The sequence below is a fragment of the Vanessa cardui genome, chromosome 12, assembly GCF_905220365.1.
Source record: "Vanessa cardui chromosome 12, ilVanCard2.1, whole genome shotgun sequence".
NCBI lineage: Eukaryota > Metazoa > Arthropoda > Insecta > Lepidoptera > Nymphalidae > Vanessa > Vanessa cardui.
This window is the reverse complement of record NC_061134.1, coordinates 5,157,391-5,174,671: the sequence shown is the minus strand read 5'-3', so window position 1 is coordinate 5,174,671 and position 17,281 is coordinate 5,157,391. Positions and strand designations below refer to the sequence as shown.

At 34.7% G+C, this 17,281-nt stretch overlaps 4 protein-coding genes across 6 annotated transcripts; 2 read left to right on the top strand and 2 right to left on the bottom strand.

Annotated features, from left to right (window-relative positions):
* The first annotated feature begins 628 nt into the window (after positions 1–628).
* On the top strand, positions 629–2,348 carry LOC124534394 (ADP-ribose pyrophosphatase, mitochondrial). Its single transcript, XM_047110254.1, has 4 exons — positions 629–948; positions 1,033–1,249; positions 1,799–1,947; positions 2,035–2,348. Exons 1-4 carry the CDS (start codon positions 687–689, stop codon positions 2,313–2,315), a joined length of 909 nt encoding a protein of 302 aa, XP_046966210.1. The 5' UTR covers positions 629–686; the 3' UTR covers positions 2,316–2,348.
* LOC124534392 (exportin-6-A) lies at positions 2,341–12,087 on the bottom strand. The gene is made up of 21 exons (XM_047110248.1): positions 11,885–12,087; positions 11,536–11,745; positions 11,265–11,459; positions 10,889–11,060; positions 10,680–10,809; positions 10,451–10,589; positions 9,961–10,124; positions 9,411–9,534; positions 9,241–9,323; positions 9,058–9,166; positions 8,812–8,904; positions 8,502–8,652; positions 8,036–8,201; positions 7,340–7,466; positions 7,119–7,259; positions 6,471–6,686; positions 5,976–6,157; positions 5,270–5,449; positions 4,484–4,676; positions 3,899–4,120; positions 2,341–3,633 (listed from the first exon to the last, which is right to left on the bottom strand). The coding sequence occupies exons 1-21, from the start codon at positions 11,885–11,887 to the stop codon at positions 3,535–3,537; spliced, it is 3,099 nt and encodes a 1,032-aa protein (XP_046966204.1). The 5' UTR covers positions 11,888–12,087; the 3' UTR covers positions 2,341–3,534.
* A 1,071-nt stretch (positions 12,088–13,158) lies between these two features.
* LOC124534303 (high mobility group protein 20A) lies at positions 13,159–15,858 on the top strand. Its single transcript, XM_047110067.1, has 7 exons — positions 13,159–13,605; positions 13,806–13,965; positions 14,042–14,184; positions 14,398–14,516; positions 14,591–14,713; positions 15,119–15,284; positions 15,690–15,858. The coding sequence occupies exons 1-7, from the start codon at positions 13,362–13,364 to the stop codon at positions 15,827–15,829; spliced, it is 1,095 nt and encodes a 364-aa protein (XP_046966023.1). The 5' UTR covers positions 13,159–13,361; the 3' UTR covers positions 15,830–15,858.
* Positions 15,753–17,251, bottom strand: LOC124534304 (histone RNA hairpin-binding protein). Of its 3 annotated transcripts, none has more exons than XM_047110070.1 (5): positions 17,013–17,251; positions 16,841–16,897; positions 16,650–16,752; positions 16,431–16,553; positions 15,753–16,136 (listed from the first exon to the last, which is right to left on the bottom strand). In XM_047110070.1, exons 2-5 carry the CDS (start codon positions 16,893–16,895, stop codon positions 15,974–15,976), a joined length of 444 nt encoding a protein of 147 aa, XP_046966026.1. In that variant the 5' UTR covers positions 16,896–16,897; positions 17,013–17,251; the 3' UTR covers positions 15,753–15,973. The 3 variants fall into 3 exon arrangements, with proteins under 3 accessions (XP_046966026.1, XP_046966025.1, XP_046966024.1); XM_047110069.1 differs by having other exon boundaries at positions 17,125–17,246; XM_047110068.1 differs by having other exon boundaries at positions 16,841–17,012; positions 17,125–17,236.
* Between the last annotated feature and the right edge of the window lie 30 nt (positions 17,252–17,281).

Below are 17,281 nucleotides of genomic sequence, written 5' to 3'. Positions count from 1 at the left end.
TAAAGAGTTAATTTATTCTTCCACTGCGTCCCTCCGTCCTGAGATAGAAAGTTACGAATGATTGTATATGCGAAAAATACACTGACTTCGTGCGTAGAGAAAGTAATAGACCCGTTATAAAATATAGCCCCATCTTTATACGGATTGGTATCAAATTACTGCAATGCAATTCTACAGAGTGCGTTTTACTGACTAATGATCACGGTTACAACCGCTGCATAGGAAATCACCTTTTACTTGCTTCGAAAATTTATTATTGTTAATTTATTTTTTTCCCTTATTTATATAGAACTATAATCAAAATGGTGGTGGTAGTTGAATATTTATGAATACCTGATATTTAAGAAAAGACTATCTAGTTTTCATGTAGAGCGAAAAGAATTTTTTCGAAATGGTGTTCGTGAAAAATATTACCTTATATTTATTTCTTTAAATTGCGCCCATTTTCTCAACGATTTCACATGATGATGAATGCATCATCATCGTGTGGAATATTTTGATCGTTGTGAGCACTTTGTGTAACGCACCCATTATGTATCATGTTATTTAATTGTCAAATTGCGATCGTGAATAATGACACTTGTCACATTGGCAATTGGCATATTTAATTATTTACAATAACATACCCACAAAGAGAAGTCATCATTATTCAGTATTACCTATATATAGTAATAAAATAACTGTAAATGATCACAAGTTGTTTGTTTTTTAAATTATTCACATTAAAATATTTTATAAGTGTAATATTAGAAATACTCATGCTAAAAAACATTCTTGCTATGCCTCTTCATTTTAAATGCCGGTCTCCTCTATATCCTCGATCAACTGTACAAAGATTTCCAGTTCCTGATGATAAAGTTGCTTGGAATACAGAATTTATAGAATATAAACCACCTACTTATACATCTCCATCAATACAGGGTCAACCATGGGCGGATCCAGAAATTGGTATAATATTATTATCGAATGAAAATATTGTTTTTTATTTCATGCTCTCTTCCTATTTTTATGTAGCTGTCGTATATTTTTAAGGGAGTGCAAATTTCAGTCCAAAGTGGAACAGCTTAGATGGAAAAGTAAACAGAGAAAGTTACATGGGCTTATATAATATAGTCAATGGCTATCCACTAAATCCAGTTGGTCGTACTGGTATTTGTGGAAGAGGTGTATTAGGACGTTGGGGCCCTAACCATGCAGCTGATCCTGTTGTCACGCGATGGAAACACACTGAAAAAGATATTAATAAAAAGTACCTGCTTTGTAATTTAATCAATAATTTTCAGATATAGCTTTTAACTATACTTTGTATTATGAGTATGTGTAACAAAATGTAGTTGCAAATCTGTGACTCATGCTAAATGGCCACTAGTTATAACTTTTGGTAATCAGAAAAATTTACATATGATGATATAAAACATATGCTGCTTGCAGAGTATTGTTCGTATTAGTAATGTTTAGCTAATCCTGATGTATAGCTAAAAAAATATTGTTTAATAATTATTTGGCAAATGGTGCTTTACATTTTACTCAAAAATAGTACTTTTGCTCTATACTGCAAGACAGTCAAAATTAGTCAATCAATGAGTCTTTTAATTTAACATATTTCAGTCCATGCATTAAACTTCTGTGTTTGCTGTCAGAGGTATTGTCTTTATGATGTATAATTATGTCATCTATTCTTTACAAAAGACAAGTGTAAATAACATCAGCTATACTGTTCTTTGTACTGTCTGTCTTATACCAGTTCTAATTTTATATTTAACTTTTTTAGATTTAATATTCATGTGAAATTTTTCAGACCCATTCTTCAATTTATAGCAATTAAACGAAGAGATACTGGGGAATGGGCATTACCTGGAGGAATGGTAGATCCTGGTGAAAAAGTAGCAGCCACTGCCATTAGAGAATTTCAAGAAGAAGCCTTGAATTCGTTAGAGGCATCTGAATGTATGTGTAAATAATATAAAATAGTTTCCACATTTAAATGAAAGTTAATTTTTGCTTTTGTTGAATAATAAATTATTAATATTATAGGCGAAAAACAAATGAGGAAGGAAAAATTTGACAATTTCTTCAGTAATGGCATTGAAATATATAGTGGCTATGTTGATGATCCAAGAAATACTGACAATGCCTGGATGGAAACAGTGGCTTATAATTTCCATGATGAAGATGGTTCTATAGTGAGTTCTCTAAACCTGCAAGCTGGTGATGATGCTGTTGGAGTACAATGGGTAGATATTACAAGTGACATAAATCTGTATGCAAGCCATAAGGACATAGTCAATAGAGTACTATCAAAACATATGTCTTAATGTTTATAATGCAATAAAAAATTTCTTAAGGAACCTTATCTTTATTGCTTCAACCATTTACTTTCAACTTTGTACAGTAAATAGTCAACTCATAAAACTTACAAATAAGAATAAACACAGTTACTGCACTCTTCATACTATGAATATATAAAACATACATAAAATATTATATTACAGGCTTCAATATAATAACAAATTCATTCAATTCACCTTAGTCATTTATATGGGACTTATAGAAACTCCAAAATAGGGTAAAGGTCATTAAATAAACTTGGTCCCGTAAACTCTAACTTTTGAAATATCTAAAAAATATCAAACTAGCGACTAGCCCGATTTTACACGGGTACGATAGAGTTATTTTAAAAATTATTTCTTAAAAATAGTATCAAAAACCTTCACGCTTGTTTCAACTATTATTAGCCCTTCTACAAAAACACTCATTGTAATTACCCAAACTACATACAATTTTTACCTGTATCTTGATTTTCGTCATCATTAAATATTCAAATTGAACGTTGCGATAAAAATTAACGTACACGTCATAACATAAAAAATCATACTACCAGAATGACCATTTGATTATAAATAGCCTCATAATTTGATATTTTCCTTAATCAGAACATGTTCGTTCAACTTTTGTTCTTGTTATTAATGTGATATATACCAATGATTGTAACTGCTTTATTACAAATCATTAGAAAGTATTTTTATTTTAAATAATTAATCATGATGAGGCAGATATCTGAAAACAAAGTATAATTTGTTACGTAAATAGAAAAGAAGTTAAAATGGACATTCTATTAGATGATTGAGCGCGCATTTAACCTATGAGAAACTACACTTTAAAGAAAAAAAATTAAGAGAAAATATTCAAAATTAAAATATACTACTAAAACCAAGTAGTACTTATTATTCGTCTTCTATGACTAGTTAACCAAAAATAACATAACATTGTCTGAACTATAAATTCGTCTTTTCTCTGTTTTAACTACTAGCGGCATAATGTTTAAACTCAGTTAAAAAAAGCTGTAAATGCATCTAATATATTGTACACAAAGTAGTAATTGATTTTATAAAAACGAATAAATTAATTACGAGGCTGTAATTATGTAATGGTATTAAGTTGTTTGTATAAAATTGATTTCTAAAGTACCAGTGGCCTAACCCCTAGCTGGTCTGTATCACAGCACCAATACTTCACTGAGACCCACTGCGGTCACTAGAGGCCCATTTCATTGCATGTAAGTGATTGATACGCTCGATAGCAGTTGACATCATTCATCAGTCTCAGGATGTTTTGAGTGAACGTCGGCAGATCCTGAAAACATACAATGTTTCGTTCACAATCTTGACCACGGCTTCGGGTGACGCGTCGAACTTGTCAAACGGTTGAGTTACCGAGATAGTCGAACTCTGTTTTTAATACATTAAAATATATTGTAATAATTAATATCACAATTTATAATAGTGGTGCTCTTGCCTTAAATTCAGCTCTTAAAAAAAAGCTTTAATATATTGGTGTTTTGTAAATTGAAATCAAATACTAATTTACTATTAAGATCTATGGAAGTGTCTCACGATACCGTATCAGGCGGAAACTCCCCGAGGCGCTGCGGGTCGAGGCCGGGCAGCGACTGCAGGAAGTGCGGCAGGAAACCGTGACGGAAGACGGCAAAGTCCACGGCCGCCATCGCGTGCACGGCCCCCAGCGCCTCGTCGCGCAGCAGGGCCCGAGCGCCGCCCTCCGCCAGCCCCGACAACAGCACCGACAGGAACTCGCACATGAATTCGCTGCGGAATATCGCCTGCAACCGACCGCAGCCAGGTATCCCGGCAAAAATAGCAATTATTATAAAATAAGTGAGACAGGCATACAAAGACTAAATCACACAAATACTATACACGAAATATACATAAATTACAAATACCTAAGTCTAGAACTAAACATTATGGTAACAAAACTATACAATTTGAAGGAGCGCTAATGTACAATAATCTACCGAAAGAAATATTTAACGAAAAATCTTTTTTGAAATTTAAAACTAAATTAAAAACATACTGTCAAACTTTATAATTATGTTTGAATGTTTGTATAAATAAGGTCACCATTAAATATATATATGTTTATTATTATGTTACTAGTTTAAGATCAGATCCAGTCTACAGACCTTGTGATAGAGCTTCCACTTGGCGTTGAGCGTGTCGATGGTGGCGAGCGCGCCGCGCAGCAGCTCGATGTCGTGCGCCAGCAGCGCGCGCCCCACCGCCGCCAGCGCGCCGCGCAGCTCGCCCGAGCGCCGCGCGCCCTCCTCGCCCGAGCACGAGTGCGGGAAGAAGTAGCGCCAGCGGTGGATGAGCACGCTGTTTCAAAATCAAAGTATACTTTATTCAAGTGGGCTCTTACAAGCACTTTTGAATCGTCATTTAACAATTAAGTGAAGCTACCACCGGTTCGGAGAGTAGATTCTACCGAGAAGAACCGGCTAGAAACTCAGTAGTTACTCTTTTTCAACATTTAAAAAAAATACAGTCATGTTAGTTAATATAATTATTTAAATTAATATATTCTGCCTGGAAGTCAACAGGTATTATTAATTCCACGGTTTTTTAACATCTACAAAATCTTGTATCGAATAATACGCCTTTTTCACCAATCTATTTTTTATAAACGATTTGAATTTTCGAGACGGTAAAGTTAAAAAAGTCTGCGGAATTTTATTATAGAAATGGATACCTTGCCCCAAGAAAGATTTATTGACTTTGCGGAGTCGGAAACTTGGCGTTATAAGCTTATCCTTACTTCTAGTGCATATACAATGATTATCACTGATTTTATCAAAGTGATCAATGTTACTGTGAATATACATGATATTGTTGTAAATATATTGCGACATTGTTGACAGGACAGGTTAGTCGGGGCGCGGCGTGCGGGCGCGGCGTGCGGGCGCTCGTACCTGGCGAGCAGGCGGTGCGCGGCGCGGGCGAGCGCGGGCGCGGGGTCGGCGCGCGGCAGCACGTGCGTGTGCAGCAGCTGCAGCACGGCCCGCACGCGCACTCCGCCGCCGCCGGCCTCCACTCCCAGCCGCACGCACTCCACCAGCCGTTCCAGGCTGCCCGAGCTGTCACCGGAATCCCTAGTAAAGCAAATAGTACAATAGGCTATTTGACTGGTTTTTAAAATCCATTTTATATTAATTAGTAGAGGTTAAGGGTCCCAGTAAAAGTTGTTTTTTTTTTTATTTCTATTACATATTTGCCGAAAAATATCATATTAAAAATTCCATATTTAAATAACGCGCGAAAACGCTACTTGGACAATATGGCGCTGCAATGGAGTCGGTGACGTCACTTTGCTGTATTTTAAACTGTGGTACATATAGTAGAAAAGCAAGGTTTACAAAAAAGTGACTTCATCATAAGCCCGGCCAATCAGGAGCGTTTTGTGTCACGTGACAAACGTCTGAAAAAATGCATTTTTATTTATTGATTTTTGAATAAATTAAGTATTATTTTCAAGTTTCGATAGTAAATAACCATTTTTAAACGCATAATATATTCTGATTACAATAATTCACAATTTATTTTTCGCATTGTCAAATAGCCTGTTTCGGTTTGTATGTTATCGTTGTTCGTAGCTATAGATTGGAATCGGTGGCTCACCTCTGCGCTACCTCGAGAAACACGTCGATAGCGGTGTACGCGAAAGCCCCGAGCTGCGGTAGCAGTGCCGTGAAGAGAGCGAGGAAGAAATCCGTAATGTCAGTCTCCGCGGACGCGTAGGCCGGCTCGCACAGCATCCGCAACGCGCTCTCCGCCGCCGATGACACGCCCTCAGCTATTATCTGAGTGTTGCATTAGCATTTTCGGTTAATAAGAGAATATATCATTCGTATTGACGTTGAGTGTACTCAACAATTTGCAAGGATGTGAAGGAAATCACAAAAATAATTACAATCTTAAATATACTTTAGGAAAATAAGACCTTTATAGATGGGATTGAAGTTTTATAAATTAGACGAACCATCTTATTTTGCTGTCTAGCCGAAAAAAATACACCGAACAAAATGTAAAAATAGCATTAAACTTAACTAAATAAAAACAAAAAATATTGTAATGTGTAATAAATAAAGCGGAGACAGAATATGGCAGCATTACTTTTTTAGCGGCAGTCGGGGCCGCGGCAAACGCGTGGAGTAGCGCGGTCAGCGGCGGTAGCGCGGCGGCGGGCCCGGCCACCGGCAGCGCAGCCGACCAGGAAGCGAGCAACGCCCGCGCTGCCTCCTGGCCGCCCACCGTGCCACCGGTCGCGCTGCCGGCCGCGCCGCGTGCCAGCGCCAGCGACACCAGTGCCTCGCGCACTACGCCAGCGGTCTGTGGCACAAAAACGAATGCGATTACCTCATTAAGCCTGCTCAAAATACGATTGCCTTAATTCTCTAAATCTCGATTTGAACTTGAACTTGACATCAAAATCAACAAATATCTGGCATTACGCTTCTAGTATGCAACATGTATCGCAACAACAAAAGCCTGTAAATTCCCAATGCTGGGCTAAAGGCCTCCTCTCCCTTTGAGGAAAAGGTTTGGAACATATTCCACCACGCTGTTCCAATGCGGGTTGGTGAAATGAAAATGTGGCAGAATTTCTATGAAACATGTCACATGCAGGTTTCCTCACGATGTTTTCCTTCACCGTACATACATGTATCGCGTTTAAATTTAATTTAATACTTACGTTTATATCTTACATTATCATTATAACACATAACCTTGACAAAAATAACAATACATATATTAACCAACCTTTGGCTCCAAGTAATGCAGAGATCGTTGCGCGTGATTGTACAAATCGCTCAACATAACCATCGGATCGTTTGCGAACTTGACGTTTTTCGACAGACTGAGCAGGAGATGAGCCGCCGCGTGACACAGCAGAGGGGGCTCCTGAGTGAAGCAATAAAGTGACGGTAACGATAGTCACAAATAAATACTTCAATCAGGTTACATCCATAAGCAGCGGTTACCGGCGCGTCGTGCGGCACGAGGAAGGGCAGCGCGCTGGCCAGCAGCCCCTGCATGGTGGGCGGCGCCGCGCGCACCTCGCCCGCGTAGCAGCACCACGCGCCCATGCACGCGAACATCTCCGCGTGCCTGCGGAAAGGCCGACCATTAGCGCCTTCACTTTTTCATTTTTGATATATTGACAACAGGAAGGCGAAAAAATCGACATCGACAACTATGACCCCATAAGCTTATTATATTAGGCTTATTTATATATTATTATTATTATTACATTAGGCTTATTTATATATTATTTATTATAGTTTATATATAATTTATTATACATTAGTATATATTATTTAATAATAAATAAAAAAAAAAAAAAATCAGCGTGGGCCACGTCTCCCAAGAACACGACAAAAATGATTTCCAGCGAAGATCTGCTGATGTTTAGTATAAATATAAAACGCCAAAATGAAATTGAATATAAAATGTAAAAAAGGCACGGGCGAGCCTGTGGATGTTGTATTTTAAATAAAAAAAAAAAAGACCCCATAGGCTTAAGAGCGAGATAGATGATGATGATGAGCTTTCAAAATTTTATACAGAGAACATTGTTATAAACATTCCTAGAACTAGGGACACATTAAAAGTTTTTTGTCTTTTGTCAGATAAGAATAAAGAGTGGCATATTAGCAGCAATAAAAGTGAGCACAAACAGTATAACGTGCGCACGCGCGAGCGCCGGCGAGGGGTGTGCGCGGTGAGGCCGCGTCAGTGCTGCGCCCGCCAGCGCGCTCGCGCAGCGCTCCACCAGCGCCGCGCCCGCCGTCTGCGCACGCGTCGCTCCGCCCGCTCCTCCACCCGCTGCGCCGTTCTCAGGTTCTGATTTACAACAAACAAATAAAATGTCAATAATATATAAATACTAGCGACCCTCCCCGGCATCACACGGGCCCATGATATGTATGTTGCTTATGTGTTATTCTGATGTGTAACTCATATTACTGTAAATTTTCATCCAAATCTGGTCTGTAGTTTTATCGTGAAACAGTAACAAACATACATACATCCATTCTAACAAACTTTCGCATTTATAATATTAGTTTATTAAACTCGCCGCTTTTAAGTATGAATCCAACGTAATTAAGTAACAGGAATGGTAGCCCTGTGGCGCCGATTTACCCGCGAGCAGTGCGGGCGCCAGACGGCCCAGAAGGCGCGTGAGCGTGGCGAGGTCGAGAAGCGCGGCCAGCAGTCGCTCGGCCTCCCCGCCCGCTCCCCCGCGCCCCGCCGCCCGCGCGTGCACGTCCGCCAGGCACTGCCACCGCTCCATCTGCGACGCGCGTGCGCAGCTTTAGAACTGTACTTGATTAATATCTATTGACCTCCCACACTTGCGAAGGCTAGGAGCTCCATTAAACTTATCAACTCACCGGAATTTCTACGATTTATAATTTGTAAAATTTAATTCAAAACTACCACATCTACATACCACAGCTGTAAACACTTCTAGAGGCGCCAGGTCCGCTACTCGAGCGATACATTCAATACAATGTTTAAGGAATGTCTGCCATTCGGTTTCGCCCTATGACAAAATACAATATCACATATTTTTATTCATATCCAAATTCAAATATTACGAAAAGACCTATTTATAATTAATATATGAAATAAAATAATAAAAACCTAACTTTGATACGATAGAATCTCTCAAAAATATTTTCCTTTTTTTACTTACATCATCATCGCACACATCATTATCGAGATGCTGTAACTGTGCTTTATTGTGCTGGAATTGTATTTTATTTAATATGCTAATCACCAAAGCTTGAAGTGCCTCCCAATATCTATAAAAATAAATAAAAAATACCTTTATAAAAGAAATAGTGAATTTATTTATTTCAAAAAGATTTATACTTACTTTGGGGTGTCTTCAGGTTTTAATACATCTATGAATTGTATCCATATATCTAAGCAGCTTACAAATGTTGCGCATGTTGGGACCTAAAAATTTAAATTATACTTTATTAATTAATTAATTAATTTAATATTTTATAATGATAAATAAATAATATTTATTGAATTATATACCTGGAATGTGTACTGGAATAAATATGATAAAAATTCTATAGCATCAAACTCCGGCTCGGCCTCCAACCTCTTAAAATGCAGGGACACAAATAACTTTAGGAACTCAGCTAACTTGTTCAAATAACTGCAAAGAAGAATATCAGCCGCCCATTACTCGAATTTTGTACAACATTAAATTACAATAAATTATGTTTTTGTCGAGATGGCCCAGTGGTTAGAACATGCGCATCTTAACCGATGATTGCGGGTTCAAACCCATGCAAGCACCGCTGATTCATGTGCTTAATTTGTCTTTATAATTCATCTCGTGCTCAGCGGTGAAGGAAAACAACATGAGGAAACCTGCATGTGACAAATTTCATAGAAATTCTGCCACATGTGTATTCCACCAACCCGCATTGGAACAGCGTGGTGGAATATGTTCCAAACCTTCTCCTCAAAGGGAGAGGAGGCCTTTAGCCCAGCAGTGGGAATTTACAGGCTGTTGTTGTTGTTGTTGTATGTTTTTGGAATTCTTGTATTGTTGCTAGTTTCATAAACAGGCACTTACTCGGGATGCGCGCGCATCATGTGGTGGGCGTGGTGCAGGTGTCGCAGCAGGCGTAAGGCGCAATGCTGCAGGCGCAGCGCCGTGGCTGCCGACGAGGGCGGCGCGTACCGCCGGTACAGCAGCTCGCAGACGCCGCCCAACCCCGCCAGCGCCGCTTCCGTGCTCTGAACACAAATCTCCACTTTACATAAGGCACAGAATTATAGCAGTATTAAAGACTTGACAAAAACAACAGTTACGCTAATATATTATTATATATGTATTAATGTTATAATTAGATTTTATTAAAATTAAGTATATTAAATGAAGTATTACAAACTACTTTAGAAGGTATCATATTTTCGCCTAATTAACTGCACAGTTATATTCCTATTTAACCATGTTTTATTTATTTGTCACCAGAAGTCTTTAATACTACTATTAGTAATATGTTACATAGTCATGTCTTCTACAGTCAGAGTGGAATAATTTAAGCTAACACTTTTATGACCTGTGATTGTGTAGCTATACTGCCCCAATAGAACACCGTAGTTACGAGAGAAGGAGGTACATGGGAAGACAGTGGCAACCATGAAAATAAATGCTGAAGTGTAGTCAGACATTTAACAACTATTTCCATATTCAGTGCTCTGGAAAAGTAATTGTATTAACATTAAAGATACAGTTTGTTATTCATATCTCATTATTTGTGACATCAACAATGCTTTTAAAACACTTACTTTTCTGTTGAATGTACATCATGAGCATTCGCTAATAAATCAGGTAGTGCGGAAGTTTGTGGTAAACCACTTGTGGGCGATGGTGGGGGATTCGATTGACCTTCTTTTTGAGCATTTTTTTCCAATATAGCTGTAATAATATATTTTTCATTGCTTCAACAGAGTTATTTTAATAATATATTCTAATTGAATTACAAATGAATATTTACCACTTAGTGCTGCAAGCATTTGAGGCATGCCTTTAAGCATAAGTCGTTCTAGTTGACTCTTTCGTGCTGAGGGCAGTAACACTCCAGTATCCCGAGCTGCGCCCAACTCTTCACTTGCTGCTTGAGCTAACACCAAGCCAATGATGCATTGACGACCCTCACATTTTAATAACTAAATAGAAAAAAAAGAATTGAGTAGTGATTTTAACAACCTTACATAAAAATAATCAACATATGTCTATTTAGAATGCCTATAGGATACAATATTGGTTGCTTAAACACTAGCACTTTGTTTACACATAAATATTTATGACACTAATATTAGTGATAGGATTTTTCTTAAATGGTTACATAAAAATCATATTCAATAATGTACCTCAACAATATTTGTGAAAAAATCTGGATACAAGTGGGGCCAGTCGTAGCGGGCTATGGATACTAACAAAGCAGCTAATTTATTTCTTATAAAGTACATCACATCATGTTTGTTCATAAGCTCATTCATTAAAGTTAGTCGAACTTCTGTTTTTTCATCATCTGACAATCTTATCCATTGTCTATTTATTATTTTCTGCAAATAATAAATAAAATAATAAGTCGTTTAAAAATATTAACCATTTCAATTATCACTAGAATTAATAACTTACCTCTAATGTTGTCAATATAAACATCAACACATACTGATTTTGAGATTTTTGAAGAAATAACAAACAATGTTTCCATGAGTCTCTAGCATTGGAAAAATTTTCCAACATATTTTCAATTTCCCTTTTTCTGAAATTGTTTGTAGTTGGTGCAAAAAACTCCGACATCAGCATCTCCAACGAGGCCAAAGCCTCGTTTATTTCAAAATCACCCTAGAAAGTTAGCCGAAAATAATTAGAAGTGTAAATAAAAATTGAAGGAAAGAAAAGTATAATAATGTTATAATATTAGATATTTTTTATCAATGTATTCGAATTATAATTTTTGTTTGTTATAAAAAAGTAAATTTACCATTATTATTTCGATCTCTATTTGACGATATTTACATAGTGACAAGGACAAGATTTATCTTGCCTGTAAGTTGTTTTAGCAGTACAGGTAAGTTTAATTTTAAAATTAGTATTTTCTTATTTATTTGTGAAAAACAATTTCCAGTTCATAACTTCATTCTTCATATAAAAAACCTTCCGTAACAGATAAAATGAAGTTAAATGTCAAAGTCAATTTATTTTTTAAATTGTTTTTGGCGTAGAGGAGAAACCAAAGTACAAAGCAATGAATGTTTTTTCCTTTATCTATTCGTATAATTTTCTCAAAACTCTACTAATTATTTCGGTAGAACAGGAGGAAAATTATCTGTACAACATAGAAGCAATATCCAACACACAAGAAATTAAAAATTATAAAAAATAATACTATTTATTATTTAATTGTAAATAATACAATTAAATAAGAAACCATATATTACTGACTACGTGACATAGGTGATACAACTGAAAATGACTAGCAATTATGAAAATTTCGCATCTAAAATTGAACAAAATAACTGAAATAAGCTCACTTTCGTCAGATTGCATCTGTAAAATTTTATATTAATATTAAAGTGTATATAATGTAGCCAGTTTTGTATGCAGTAAGTATTGTAGTTTCTTGTATGATTGGATAAACAATATTGAAATGTATGCCGTAAGAAGTAACAGAAGTTTATAGAAAGTAATACAACAATAAACCCTTAGATACAGGCAATCTGTTGATTGTATACAGAATGCAACGAAATCGTTCGTTGTTGTTGTTGCAACATCCATAACTTGCAATTTAATTCTGTATAATATTCAATGACCTAAACTTCCTACCATGACCTATGTACCTACTCTATTCCAATTTTTAACCATAACAGTGGGACTTTTAGTATTACAATATGTATATACAGCCAATGTTGCGATCAAATACGGAATAAAGCCAAAATAAACAACTTTTCACAGCAAATTGACGCGATATAATTCGCAGAGAGCTTGATTAATCAACGATATTCACTAAGAATTTGCAAAAAACGGTTTTTGAACATCGACGAAACTGTTATTGTGACTTTATTAATCTAAGGTTCGTTTATCTTTTTTTCCACCTCCATTGGAATAGGATAAAGACCGGACATAACTCAATCAATGTATAAGTTGACTGGTAGCCCTGTTAATGTTAACCACAGATCATATTATATTGTATTCATCGCCAGAGAAAAAGCGATATATATCATTTTATTTGTCAAAACTCAGAGTAAGATTTTTCTACTGTAATCTGTGATTGTATCGTTTATGTACACTTGACTTTTTATTTAATAAAATTAACTTTCAGTAAAGATTTAAGAATTTTTTCCTTAATAAGAATGGTATTAAATTCTTTTTTAGTTCTAATATTGATTATAGTAAAATCAGCTTAAAAAGGTAAACTTCAACTTTGAAAGAGAGACAGAACGAATAAAATCAAATTTATTATGGAGGTGGACGCCGCACAGTCTCTAGAACAACAATCTGTTAAACATGAAGAGTTACCAAAACCATTAAACGTAGAACATGACCCCAATTCAGCCCTAATCGCAACAACTAACGGAAACGATAATGATATCGTCACTCAATCTGTGAACTCAAAGGATGTTCAAAAACCATCTCCAAAAAAACCGAAAAAGCGAAAGCCTAAGATTCCTCGCGATGTAACTGCGCCTCGACAACCTCTTACAGGTAATTACTAAATAAACTATTAAGACTTTTAAAAAATGAATAATTGTAAAATTTAGTCACATAGCTATCACATACTATAATAAATATTTAGATACATAGTGCCATTTTTTTCCTTGAGGCTGTTTTGAATAATAAAATAGAATATTATTATATTATTAACTAAGTAAAGACTGATTATGAATATAATTTAAATGTTTCAGGTTATGTACGATTTCTGAATGAAAGACGAGATCAATTGCGTGCTGAGCAACCAGAGTTAGGTTTTGCTGAATTAACTAGACAGTTAGCTAGTGAATGGAGTAAGCTTCCATCTGAAGAAAAACAACAATACCTTGATGCAGCTGACCAAGATAAGGAACGGTAATTTTTGTTGTTACGATAAAAATATTTTTTACAGATTACCAGTGATATTAATATATTTTTATATACTTAACAGATACATAAAGGAATGGGCTGAATATAAGAAAACTGATGCTTACAAAGAATTTAGAAGACAGCAAATGGAACAAAAGGACTCCAATACTACCACTAAAAAAATTAAACCAAACATGAATAATGATAGTAATTTGAATAACACAGGTAAACATGTTAATATTAAAATAGATTTATTCGTAATTATTCAATCTATCTGCCAACAAACTAACAAGTCTGTATGTAATAAGCATATATGCATATATAGCGTATTCTGCGAATACCTTAAGGTATATTATAGAATAAAGAAAACACAACATAAGAAATACTATATTAACTATACCCTCACATTATTGACATATGCTGTTATTATTTATTGAGGTGCGGCTACACAAACACCAGAACAAAGTATTGTTAGTAATATAGCTGCTGTCCCAGTAACATCTTTACCGAGACAACAAACACCTCCTCGCCCAAGGCCTTGTATAACACCTGCATCTGTAAGTATCATTACCATTTAATTTTACATAAACATTCTTATGATTACATTTTAATAATAAACTTTATTTTACAGGGAGAAGAAATACCTGGTGACACAGATATTCCTATATTTACAGACCAATTCTTACATCATAACAAATTAAGAGAAACAGAACTTCGTCAATTAAGAAAAGCAAATTCTGATTATGAACAACAGGTGAACAAAGCACATCTACAAATCATTACATTAGTAGTTTGCTTATTGGTTTTTATGAAAAATGGTATAAATAAGAAATATGTATTGTGGAATTCACTTAGTTTTTATAGTTTGGATAATAATAATAAAATAACTTAAAATTAAGAAGGATTGATAAAAGAAAAGAAACACTGTTAACACTGAAAAATTAGGTCAACTTTAAAACATTAGAAGTAATCTCCATCATACAGCAGTCTTAAGATTTATTTAAGCTATTGATTACTGCCATTGAAAATGTTATAATTTAATACTTTATGCAAAATGAGATAACATGTGGAACTAAAATTATTTGATTCAGATTAAAACATGATGTGGTTGCTTAATTTATCTGTTTTTATTGTATAACATTAAATGTCATATTTTTAGAATGCTATCTTGCAACGTCATGCTGAAGAAGTCAGTGCTGCAACTGCAAGACTTCGTGCAGAAACTGCAGCAGCTGCTGAGAGAACAGCAGCTCTTGTAGCACACCGTCGAGCTCTTGTGTCTACTTTGACCCAAGCTTTACAATCAGTTGTATTGCCCTTGCAAGGTATTATTTACTACCTATTATTACCAAATTTAATGAACAATATACTGTTATCCAACCATAACATAACATTTGACAAAAAATTAACATAATATTATTAGTTGAGCTTCATTATCATACAATATTCACTATTTGAAAAAAAAAAAGAGCATTTTAAACATCAAAGAAACTGTTATCGGAATATAGAAGTAAAATTAAAGTATAATAGAGTTGTATTATTACTATAAAAATTTATTAATCACAAACTCTCAGTAGAGCATGATTAAGCCAAGCTAATTGCATGAAATATGTAAATCTAAGGTTTGTTTATCTTCACTCCTACTCCAATTGGAATTGGCTATTGTAATTTTATATTAAAAAGTATTTTATAAATGTTTAAGCTTCTGTTAATATTAGTAACCATTGCAGGAGGTCCTACTGGCGCTTCAGAAAGTAACATAGAAGAATATATGGAAAAATTACAAAGTTTCGCTTTAGATGGAAAGAATAATCCACTTTTGAAACAAGCAAAGGATATTTTGAATAGAATTGAATTACCAACTGTTTAAAACTTTATTAAATAAAATTATGTCACATATTTGTTTTTATGAGTAATAACTACAACTTATTTAATAAGAAATGTGAGTGTATATGTGGTCATAGAAATAAATTGTATGCATATTAATCATTTATTTTTTTGCAAACAAATATAACTATGAATCTGTATCTTCATCAGATTCCATGTTAGGCTTTTTATCTCCAGTATCATACTGATGCAATTTTTTTCTCCAAATTTTTATTAACATATCCCAAGAATTTCTACTATATTTTGTATACTTGTCTGGTGTTTTTGGGTCATCTTTTGTGCGTTTATCCCTGAAAGTATTTGAAATTAAAACTAGAGGTAAGAGAATTAATAAAAAAATAATTTCCCTATTTATTTCACTTTGACTGGTATCAAAAACTTCCCAATTTCCATTATAAAACAACACATTTGTAAAGTAACAAAATTTTAATGATTCTTTAAAAATCATAACAAAAATATGACTATTATTAATACATACAAATATTAATTATTTAAAGTTAAGTTCATAAATTATACATAAATGATGATTGGAAATTAGGTAAGCTTAACCAACAAACACTTAGGATTAGATGTCTTTTACTTACATAGGAACTTGCTGTAAATAGTTATGATAACCAACAGTATTTTTGCCATAATCTATCTGCTTTTGTCGCCTTTGTAGTATTGATGGATCTGTTTCCAGTTCAAGCAGCTTTCTCTTAGGTTTACTAAAAATTGTTACCGAATGTAAATAATATTGAGAGCAGTAATATTATAATCTAATCTCTAATATTAGACCCACAGCAAATAAATTTATAACCTACCTATTTCCTTCAGTCTCGTTTTTATTATTCAACTTGATTTTTTTTCTACTTGTTGAATTTACTCTGCTATCCGTTTTAATTTTTTCTTTAGTAACTCGCCTGACTAAAATATATATAAATCATTTATAGTTAAGTCTGTTCACAATTCACAATTATTGGACACCATTACATGATAAGAGCCACGGTTTTACCCTCATTAGTTTCATTCTCATCCTTATTTCGATTAGTAGCAACACGATTGTTCATTTCTGTTGACAATTTTCCTTGATATTCAATATAAAGTTTTTTTTCAAAATTTTTAGTCTTAGGGTTATTCAAAAGTCCATTATTGCTTTGGTAAATAATATAATACCTTCACAGTACCTGATTATCAAAAAACATAAAACAATACAAAGAATAACTATATATAAATTTATTTCAAAAGATGATCACTAATAATTGTGCTGAAATTGAAAACGTTTTACAATATACTAACAAATTATTTGCAGAAATTTGTTACATTAACGGCGTACACAATCTAAGATGCGTCAAATACGCGCGAAAATTGACATAATGTTATGACTTTTTGTTGATTTTTTTCTTTCCTTAGAGGGAAAAGGCAAAAGTATTACACCGTACAGCCAAGTATTTTG

What these genes read in the sequence shown, in the direction of transcription:
- LOC124534394 (XM_047110254.1), top strand. Translation starts at nt 687, where the DNA reads ATGATCACAAGTTGTTTGTTTTTTAAATTATTCACATTAAAATATTTT. An exon ending in GAAAAAGATATTAATAAAAA is followed by an intron (nt 1,250 to 1,798) that starts GTACCTGCTTTG and finishes GAAATTTTTCAG; the next exon opens with ACCCATTCTTCAATTTATAG. An exon ending in TTCGTTAGAGGCATCTGAAT is followed by an intron (nt 1,948 to 2,034) that starts GTATGTGTAAAT and finishes TTAATATTATAG; the next exon opens with GCGAAAAACAAATGAGGAAG.
- LOC124534392 (XM_047110248.1), bottom strand. An exon ending in ATGATGCGCGCGCATCCCGA is followed by an intron (nt 9,535 to 9,960) that starts GTAAGTGCCTGT and finishes TCTTCTTTGCAG; the next exon opens with TTATTTGAACAAGTTAGCTG. An exon ending in GCGCACCGCCTGCTCGCCAG is followed by an intron (nt 4,677 to 5,269) that starts GTACGAGCGCCC and finishes ATTTTGAAACAG; the next exon opens with CGTGCTCATCCACCGCTGGC.
- LOC124534303 (XM_047110067.1), top strand. Translation starts at nt 13,362, where the DNA reads ATGGAGGTGGACGCCGCACAGTCTCTAGAACAACAATCTGTTAAACAT. An exon ending in TAGTAATTTGAATAACACAG is followed by an intron (nt 14,185 to 14,397) that starts GTAAACATGTTA and finishes TTATTTATTGAG; the next exon opens with GTGCGGCTACACAAACACCA. An exon ending in AGTTGTATTGCCCTTGCAAG is followed by an intron (nt 15,285 to 15,689) that starts GTATTATTTACT and finishes TAACCATTGCAG; the next exon opens with GAGGTCCTACTGGCGCTTCA.
- LOC124534304 (XM_047110070.1), bottom strand. Translation starts at nt 16,895, where the DNA reads ATGAACAATCGTGTTGCTACTAATCGAAATAAGGATGAGAATGAAACT. An exon ending in TGAGAATGAAACTAATGAGG is followed by an intron (nt 16,753 to 16,840) that starts GTAAAACCGTGG and finishes TATATATTTTAG; the next exon opens with TCAGGCGAGTTACTAAAGAA. An exon ending in TATTTACAGCAAGTTCCTAT is followed by an intron (nt 16,137 to 16,430) that starts GTAAGTAAAAGA and finishes AAATACTTTCAG; the next exon opens with GGATAAACGCACAAAAGATG.